This window comes from Simochromis diagramma, unplaced genomic scaffold (assembly GCF_900408965.1).
Source record: "Simochromis diagramma unplaced genomic scaffold, fSimDia1.1 OVJJ01000596.1, whole genome shotgun sequence".
Taxonomy (NCBI): Eukaryota; Metazoa; Chordata; class Actinopteri; order Cichliformes; family Cichlidae; genus Simochromis; species Simochromis diagramma.
The window spans coordinates 11898202-11908465 of NW_024387245.1; the positions used below are offsets into that span (position 1 = coordinate 11898202).

General features: G+C 39.1%; 1 protein-coding gene across 2 annotated transcripts; it reads left to right on the top strand.

Annotated features, from left to right (window-relative positions):
- Positions 1-1055: 1055 nt before the first annotated feature.
- Positions 1056-10099, top strand: LOC120747528 (synaptic vesicle 2-related protein). Of its 2 annotated transcripts, none has more exons than XM_040053490.1 (16): positions 1056-1220; positions 1429-1559; positions 2013-2098; positions 2179-2277; positions 2378-2449; positions 2541-2665; positions 2775-2838; positions 4534-4659; positions 4744-4872; positions 4978-5051; positions 5385-5461; positions 5547-5651; positions 7156-7267; positions 7381-7462; positions 7568-7657; positions 8995-10099. In XM_040053490.1, the coding sequence occupies exons 1-16, from the start codon at positions 1159-1161 to the stop codon at positions 9121-9123; spliced, it is 1563 nt and encodes a 520-aa protein (XP_039909424.1). In that variant the 5' UTR covers positions 1056-1158; the 3' UTR covers positions 9124-10099. The 2 variants fall into 2 exon arrangements, with proteins under 2 accessions (XP_039909424.1, XP_039909423.1); XM_040053489.1 differs by having other exon boundaries at positions 1058-1220; positions 8948-10099.
- The last annotated feature ends 165 nt before the right edge of the window (positions 10100-10264 follow it).

The window sequence follows — 10264 nt, forward strand, 5'->3', positions numbered from 1 at the left end:
TTAGCTCCTATTCTTTCATAATAATAATAATAATATTAATACTTAAAGACCACAAATTTAAATTTTGATTACCACATTAAAATCTATAAGTAGGCTATATGAGCTTTATTTTTCAAGTTTATGTGTTTGATTGATTGTAGTGCACTGTAATTATTTGCAGTAACAGGAAAAAGCCTGGCTCGGTGGGTTTGTTTTTCTTTATATTATTACTTATAAGAAAATTTGCCGTTTGAACGAACTCCTGAGAACCGAGCTCTTGTCTGGGATGCACTTTTTAATTTCTCTGGTATAAATCTGAGATTAGCTGGATCTAATCCAATGATATGAATTACGCTTCCGCTTTAAGCAGGAAATCGTTGCTTTGTCTTAAGTGTTTCCCAAAATGTGTTTATTTTACCTCACAATACAATAACATCAGCATTAATTTTAACATTACAAATTGTATTGCATATAATCTCTTGTTATTTATTTAAAGAAAACCTATCATTAATATATAATGTCATAAAGAACTAAGTGCTCTTTTTGCTATCTGTCCATAAACGGTCTGTACCACCGAGTGAGATTAGCATCAAACTAACCTGCTCTCAGGTTAACCAGCTCAGTTTAGACTAATCAGGAAACTTGGAGTCAAGCTCCTAGAGGATCAGTTTACACTAGAGTAAAAAACAAATAAAACAAAACAAATAGAAACTTAAAACAAATAGAAACTTAAAAAAAAAAAAAAAACAACCAACCACATAATGATGATATAGCATCAACTTGAAATGCAAAAAGATACTTTCATTTCCAAGATATGTTCTGGTCGATACCTTTTTTTTTTTTTTTAATAAATTCTGCTTAGAACAACAAATAAGACTTCGTGGTGACATTAAAGTCTTGGAATATTTCTTCCGGTTCCTTTGACAATCTATTTAAAGATATTGATCAATTATGTGATAGTACTTCATTTTAATCCAATGGGATCGCTTCTTTGACCCGAAGCCAGTTTGACCACACGGCACTTCTGCTTCCTGCTCTAACCCCTCCCCTCTCCGCCCTGCGGGTGTTGTTCTCTGATTGGGTGTCTCCTTGAAAACTTGAAGTGACTGCTCCAGCAGGTTTGTCCGCAAATCACCTGTGCGCTATGAGCTGGAACTCACAGCTCTCCGTGACGACAAAATGGACAACTGGCCCAAAACAGCTAAGATCTCTTACAAGCGCTGGAGAAACTCTCAACAGTGGTAAAGAGAAAAACACGAAAAACATGAGCTTTCTTGCTTTTGTAACCTCATCAAAGTTGTCTTGGCTGTTTCAAGGAAGGACCTGCTATGTTTACATATCGGAGTGTGAGCCACAGGGCTAAGTGCAAATGTATTTAACGACAAACTTTGGTATGTCTGAAAGACAAACTTTTTTTTTCATGTCTTCTTCTTGTGTGATGGCACTTAGGGGTGATGCAGATTTTGTAGGTCAAACTGATGAGGACCAGGGCACGGACGCTGAGATTTGCACCACAGTTTCAAATTTTGACGCAGAGGCTACGCAGTCTTCATCCGCCTATGGGTCTAATAAACCCGAAGGTGTGTACAATATAATTGTTATTTTGTTTTAATTGTGTGTGGAACTGTGGCGGCGGTAAAGTAAGAAGGGCATTAGAAAGTATTAACATAGAAAGACCCTATGTAGCAGTGTTGATCAGCTGGATTGGATTTTGATAAATGTAAATGTGGATATGGGTTAATTACACATGAAAGTAGACTCATCTTATATTGGCCATGTCCTGTTTATAACTGGCCTAAAACATAAAAACAGAAGAACTGCTTTGTTTTAATCTGTTATGCATCGAATTTGATTTCTTTATTATATATTTTCACAAGGCAATGAAGTGTTAACGGTGCTGAAAAAACCTTGTGAATTTAGCACACGGTCCAAGATGTAAAATGACCTTTGAGTGTGTTATACTGAATAACATGCTAATGCCAGGTTTTGTTTCTGAGACTGATCATGCAGTGACCGATGTGTTTTATTAACAGAAACCTTTACAGTGGATGATGCATTGGAGGTAATCGGATTTGGAAAGTTTCAGTGGAAAATCTCTTTCCTCACTGGACTGTCATGGGTAATAAATCTTAAAATAAGCCCAAACAGCTTCATCAACGTGCAGATACTCCACATCTCTAACTGGATGCTGTCCCTCAGGTAGCAGATGCCATGGAGATGATGATCCTCAGCATCTTGGGGCCCCAGCTGCACTGTGAGTGGAGGCTCCCCAGCTATAAAGTGGCACTCATAACATCGGTAAAGTCCCTTTACTTTTATTGCTTTACTAGAGATTTTTTATTATATAACATAGTCAATTACCTATTTTTATTTTTTTTTATTTTTTTTTTTGGAACAGGTGGTTTTTATCGGGATGGGGATCAGTTCACCGATTTGGGGAAATGTCGCCGACAAGTACGGCAGAAAAGTAGTGAGTCTCACATCTATGATTCTCATACATGATTTCATGAGGTTTGTAAATGATCTCATGTATTTCCTGTATATGTGTCTGTGCTAAACAGGGTCTGCAAGTTTGTATGTGCTGGACTTTGTACTACGGCCTGCTGAGTGCCTTTGCTCCAGCGTATGGCTGGCTCTTGTTCCTGCGCGGCCTTGTAGGCTTTGGTATTGGAGGAGCTCCTCAGTCGTAAGTTTGATTCTTCCTTCATGCATAACAAGATACATCAGTAGTAACTTAAATGAGCGATATCCAAGAAAACAATATGAACATAAATAAAGATTTAATCTTGTTTTAGGGTCACGCTGTACTCAGAATTCCTTCCCATGAAGGCGAGAGGCATCTGCATTATGCTGATTGCGGTACTGCGGTCATTGTCTTATAAACTCTGTTTTGATAATATTAGCTGCACTGCACTATACAGTGGGGCAAAAAAGTATTTAGTCAGCCACCGATTGTGCAAGTTCCCCCACTTAAAATGATGACAGAGGTCAGTAATTTGCACCAGAGGTACACTTCAACTGTGAGAGACAAAATGTGAAAAAAAAAATCCATGAATCCACATGGTAGGATTTGTAAAGAATTTATTCGTAAATCAGGGTGGGAAATAAGTATTTGGCCAATAACAAAAATACAACTCAATACTTTGTAACATAACCTTTGTTGGCAATAACAGAGGTCAAACGTTTACTATAGGTCTTTACCAGGTTTGCACACACAGTAGCTGGTATTTTGGCCCATTCCTCCATGCAGATCTTCTCGAGAGCAGTGATGTTTTGGGGCTGTCGCCGAGCAACACGGACTTTCAACTCCCGCCACAGATTTTCTATGGGGTTGAGGTCTGGAGACTGGCTAGGCCACTCCAGGACTTTCAAATGCTTCTTACGGAGCCACTCCTTTGTTGCCCGGGCGGTGTGTTTTGGATCATTGTCATGTTGGAAGACCCAGCCTCGTTTCATCTTCAAAGTTCTCACTGATGGAAGGAGGTTTTGGCTCAAAATCTCACGATACATGGCTCCATTCATTCTGTCCTTAACACGGATCAGTCGTCCTGTCCCCTTGGCAGAAAAACAGCCCATAGCATGATGTTTCCACCCCCATGCTTCACAGTAGGTATGGTGTTCTTGGGATGCAACTCAGTATTCTTCTTCCTCCAAACACGACGAGTTGAGTTTATACCAAAAAGTTCTACTTTGGTTTCATCTAACCACATGACATTCTCCCAATCCTCTGCTGTATCATCCATGTGCTCTCTGGCAAACTTCAGACGGGCCTGGACATGCACTGGCTTCAGCAGCGGAACACGTCTGGCACTGCGGGATTTGATTCCCTGCCGTTGTAGTGTGTTACTGATGGTGACCTTTGTTACTTTGGTCCCAGCTCTCTGCAGGTCATTCACCAGGTCCCCCCGTGTGGTTCTGGGATCTTTGCTCACCGTTCTCATGATCATTTTGACCCCACGGGATGAGATCTTGCGTGGAGCCCCAGATCGTGGGAGATTATCAGTGGTCTTGTATGTCTTCCATTTTCTGATGATTGCTCCCACAGTTGATTTTTTTCACACCAAGCTGCTTGCCTATTGTAGATTCACTCTTCCCAGTCTGGTGCAGGTCTACAATACTTTTCCTGGTGTCCTTCGAAAGCTCTTTGGTCTTGGCCATGGCGGAGTTTGGAGTCTGACTGTTTGAGGCTGTGGACAGGTGTCTTTTATACAGATGATGAGTTCAAACAGGTGCCATTCATACAGGTAACGAGTGGGGGACAGAAAAGCTTCTTACAGAAGACGTTACAGGTCTGTGAGAGCCAGAGATTTTCCTTGTTTGAGGTGACCAAATACTTATTTTCCACCCTGATTTACGAATAAATTCTTTACAAATCCTACCATGTGGATTCATGGATTTTTTTTTTTTCACATTCTGTCTCTCACAGTTGAAGTGTACCTCTGGTGCAAATTACTGACCTCTGTCATCATTTTAAGTGGGGAAACTTGCACAATCGGTGGCTGACTAAATACTTTTTTGCCCCACTGTATCATCCTAACTGTTTGTCTGCATCAGGCATTCTGGGCAATCGGTGCTGTGTTTGAGGTCCTCCTGGCCTTGATGGTAATGCCTGATCTGGGTTGGAGGTGGCTGCTCGGCTTATCCACAGTACCATTGGCAATCTTTGTTTGCTTCTGCTTTGTAAGTATGGCTGCGATGGGTAGAGGTCCGCCAAAATAGAAAAAAAGTTGAAAGTCACTCAGCTCAGTTTTCTGTGTTGCAAAGTGGTTGCCGGAGAGTCCTCGTTTTGATGTGCTGTCGGGAAGACGAGAAAAAGCCATGGCAACCTTAACGCGCATTGCTAAAGAGAATGGGAAGACCCTGCCTCAAGGCAGGCTGATCGCTTATAATCAGGTGGGGATGAGATTTTATTTTTTCTGGATATGAATCTAAATATATGCAGTGCTTAAATGTTCAAAATAAAATGTCTACTTTCTATTTTTGTCTTTAATTACTCAGAATGAACGTGGACGGTTCAAAGATCTCTTTGCTCCTCAGTACTGGAAGACCACGCTGCTCCTGTGGTTTATATGGTTAGCTTAAGTGACACACTCTATAAGATAAGCCTTCTCTATTTAAAGGGAGTCATTTTTAAATCAGTGGTTACCAGCTCAGCATCGTGGCCTTATTTTATCAAGTTTTCGATTTTTGTTGTTGTTGTGGCAGTTATAGCATTACCATTACCACAGTGACTTGTATACAGGTAACCAGGAACGATACTTAAAATCCTGTGATGGACTGTGATGTGATTCCTAATGCAAGGGGGAGTAACAGTAGTACCTGATTGACATATTAAATGCTTTATTTTCAACTTCTCACAGAACTAATGTTCTAAAAAAAAATGATCTTTTTACTTTTGTCAAAAGGTTTTCCAATGCCTTCTCCTATTACGGGATTATCCTGCTGACAACTGAGCTGTTCCAAGCTGGAGATTTGTGCGCGAGTATGTTTACAGCTTCCTTTGTGCAGAGCTGCTTTTAATGTTTTCAATTGTTGAATTACAACAAATCCCAAATGCTTCCTTATAGTGACCCAAGGAGCCAAGATTGAGCCAGACTGCAGTCTTGAATGTAGATATTTAACGTCAGCCGACTACAAAGACCTTTTATGGACGACCTTGGCTGAGTTCCCAGGTAAAATACTCGCTGCTTGCAGTCTGTCAGAGGCGTGGTGTGCAGTTAAGTTGAAAGTCTGACAGCTGACATAGAGAAAATGTCCGTTTTTGTTTTTTTTTTTTGGTAATTTCCCATCAACTTAATAGTAGTTATACTGTGAAAAAGTGGCAAACAAACAGTGAATTTGAAAACTATTACTGGTTTTCAAAATGTCCCTGTAATCATCTTTTCTTTTAAACTTTGATAAAGAAATGTATGTTTTTTAATCCGTGTTTAATTGTGGGCATGCACCTTTCCTTTTGTTCATGTCCAGATCAGCATGCAGTGTATTGATTAGTGGCTCTGAGCTGCAAGAGCTTAACAGTTAATCAGCTGGAAGCACGAGCATTTATTACAGAAGTGATTTTAGACTTCAGGTACAAATAAAAAAAAAAAAAAAAAAGACAGCTGAAATTTAGGAGCAGCTGAATTGTGTGGCTTCATAAATAATTATAGTTAGAAATGAGACACAACACGACACCCTCAAGAGTGATGGGGATGGGCATGCATACGCGCTTCACTATATTTACTGGGCATAACATCAGTTTAGGCAGGTTGTGAAGTCTAGTTCGGCCACACAAAATAATAATTTTGTCTTTTTGAAAAAGACTGTTGCACTGTTATGTTCATTGTGAGGACTTAGACAGAGACAGGGATTATTCTCGCTTCCAGACACCACATGGGAGTGGTTCATCCTTATTCTACTTTTTCTAAATCCACAAGAGTATGTATTAAAGATAGATGAACCTACTATGACATCACTCATTTCTTAGGGAAGTCCCATTGTGAAGCTTCAAGATGGGCATTTTCTCTGTCCCCGTATTGGTGTTTTGAAACTGAACGTGAAGAGAGGAGTGAGAAACTGAGGAACACTGAACGCTGGGTAATCTTTTCAAACGGCTGCAACATCTCCCTTTGTATAATCTGTGAATCTCTGAGATCCTGGACTGATATATCATAAAAATGGCGGTAAAAGCCGACTCCACTGTACCCTTTAGTCTTCAACGGCAACGTCGCTGTTAGGCACCGCCCACATTAAAAAAAAGTATCCTGTATGATTATAAGATGTGAAGCTAGCGTTTGAGCCCACAAAGTCATCAGGAAAGTGTTGATTGTGGATACAGTAAGAGTCCCTTGGCCTGTTTCCCTCTAGATTTCCATGCAACTATAAGTCTGTTTGTAACTACAGGAGGCATCCCCTTGCTGGCCATTATACAGAATGCATGCTTAATACAATTCAATATCACTTTTCAGACCTCAAAGACAATCTTTAATACGCAGTCTACATACTGATAAAGCCTACTAAAGACAATGCTTTGGCGTTTTTCAGTGATTTGAAGGTGGGCAGAGTATAGCATACAAACATGTACGTTCTCAGAATAAAGAGAACGAGATACAAAAAAAGTGCTGTTTAAGAGAATGACTCCATCTTTCACTGTTGAGTGCAGTCGTTGATCTTTTTTTTTTTTGATGTTGCTTTCAGGTTTTTTAGTCGTCCTTCTACTAGTGGACTATATTGGCAGGAAGAAAAGCATGGCACTGTGTTTCCTCATGTTTTCCTTGTGTATTCTACCGTTATACGCTTGCATTGGGAGGTACGTTTGTTTTTTTAATATCATAGTACAACAGCAGCTAACCCAAACATGCTTGACATTAAAACACCCAGGCTGATTTGTAACTCTTTTTTTTTTTTTTTAAATTAATCCAGGATAGCCCTTACCATCTTTATCTTCATTGCCAGAGCCTTGATCTCTGGTGGATACCAAGTTGTTTTTGTTTACACACCAGAAGTACGTATCACTTTTCAATTTAGCAGATTTTGTTTGTTTGTTTCTTTTTTCAGACAGGTCAAATTGGACAAACTGTACTCACTGACTTTTCTTTCTTTTGTTTAGGTGTTCCCTACAGAAAACAGAGCTTTAGCAATGGGAACGTCCAGTGCCATGGCCAGGTTGGGTGCCCTGATTACACCCTTTGTGGCACAGGTATGAAGCAGTCTCCTATTTTTGTGTTTTTGAACAACCTAATAAAATGTTTTCGGTAAATTTTGTCCAAATCTATCTCCTAAATGAAATTCTTTTTTCTTTTTTTTTTTAAAGGTCTAAGATGTTAGGTTCTCTATTACATGTAACAGCAATAGTACAATGCATACACACAATGGCCATGTTGTTAAGTAAACCTATTCAGCTATTTATTGGCATAAATGTCTAATCAGCTTATCGTGTGACATGTAGGCATGTAGACATGGTCCAGATGGCCTGTTAAAGTTCAAACCGAGCATCACAATGGAGAAGAAACATGATTTAAGTGACTTGACCGTGGCATAGTTGTTGGTGCTGTCTGTATAAGAGGAACCTACTTGTTTTATCTTCTTGTGTTGTGGTTTGTTTGATTAAGTGTGTAATAGCTATGGACGAGGTTGATGCAAATGGGTGTTCTTGTTTAACAAACAGAACAAACCATTTGTTACAACTGACCATTTCCATCCCTTTATGACCACACTGCCGTCTTCTGATAGCTCCTTCCAGCTGGGTAATGTCACCACCATGTTACAAAGCTCATCATCTCAAACTGGCTCCTTAAACATGACATTGAGTGCAATGTACTCAAATGACCTCAGCACCTTTTGGATGTGAGATTCACATTATGGATGTAGATGCTGCCAAATCTGCAGCAACTGCGTCATGCACGTGCCAAAATCTCTAAAGAATGTTAAAGCAAAAGGAGGTTAAACCCAGTACAAGCAAGTGTATGTCCGGTTATTCTAAATTTTGAATCAGTGTGACTCGTTTTCAACTCGGCTGAATAATATTATTTGGCATCCAGCGTGGCAGAGATAATTTCCATACCTCATATTGGATATTAAAAGCATTACAATAGGCCTCTTAAATTAAACTGTGAATTGAAATGTCTGCTCTTGCTGTTGCTCACCAAAAGACAGTATCTATATCACTGAAGGCTAAAAACAAGTATCCAAGAAAAATAATCAGTGAAACTGTGTGAGGTGGGATTACGTAATGCATTGCTTACATGTTTGTGAATCTGCATCTGTGTCATTTCGACACACCCAAGTTTTGGAACTTTCTCCATGGTTTTACTAGAGTTCAAAAACCAACATTGTTGTCAATGATTATTTAAAGAATGTCATAAACTATATGGTAGTTTGACAATATTGTGACTTGTGGTAGATTTAAATTAGTCCAGTCAGGCTCTTTATTATTTAAGAGGTGTGTTTTTCTCTGTTTGGCCTCTCACTTTTTGTGTTTTGGTTCTAGGTGTTGCTCAGGACGTCTGTGTATTTGACTCTGTCGGTGTATTGCAGCTGCTCTCTGCTGGCTGGCGTTGCATCTTGGCTCCTGCCCATCGAGACATTGGGAAGGAATCTGCAGGAGTCCAGTCTCGACCAGGAGACTGCAGGGCAGACGACCTCCACCACCAGAGAGTCAGATAATACAACGGGCTCAGCAGACCAGTGACGGATGAGGCAGGAATATAATAAAAAAGAAAGTGTAAAACCTGTTCTCCCACCTTCTGGTCTCCTGCAGTTACGTTGGTTGTCAGTTTATGGGTAGACTCATCTGCGCAACGATGGGTGAAGAACAGCAGGGGGGACTCTCGTTACAGACGGGGAGTGACAATTGAGGCTTGGCCTAATGAGAGCGGAAGAACACTTGTTGGACTGGTTTGTTTACCCAGTCTTCCACTCAGGCCATAAGAGGCAACAGAGGGACATTCTGGATATATTAATGGCTTGTCCCCATGCTGCCGATACAGGAGGTCTATGGCTTTACTCAGTGTGGGTTCAGATTTGCTCTTTGTATTTATTTGTGTGTAAAGTAGAATGTAAAAGGATGCTTTCTTCCTCACAAGTTCTAGTTGCTCACAGTTGTGATCTTTATAAAAGATTAATTATTTAAAGGAGGCACATTGAGCAAATTTAAAAACTTGTATGTCAGCAGTCTTAGATATAGGATTGTCTTTAAAAAAAAATAATAATCAATAAATCGGCAGTGAAAATAATCGTGTTGCAACTCTAATTAGTTAACAATTATTCTAAAAAGTGAAATTCTTTTGAGCCCATTTTTAGTTGTAGTCTGGGGTGATATGGAGGACAAAAACGGCTAAAAATAAATCTACATAAACAACTCCATAAATGGGTAATATGACATTGTATGTATAAAAAGCCATACATTTCATTTGTACCTAGTATCTGTTTCAAGTTTATATTTAATTGATTCATATTTAAATGTATTTATTTAGACATAATTTATCCTTTACTTCCCACTTTCTAAAACCTAGCATCTACACTTTTTTCTTATAGATTTTTTTTATACTTTTTTTGCATCAGTATGCAAATGAGGGAAATACACTTCATTATTTGCAGTGAGAAATGGGGGGGATAAAAATGTATACATATTTGTAGTTTTAAAAAAATAAATGGTAAACATGAGCATTTTTTGACAAAAATTATGAAAAATTAAGCATTAATTTACTTGACATTTTATAAAATTAATATTTATTTTTATGTATTATTTTGGTACATTTTCTTACCAATGAATGCAGAAAGGTTTTCTGTAATATTTTCATCTATA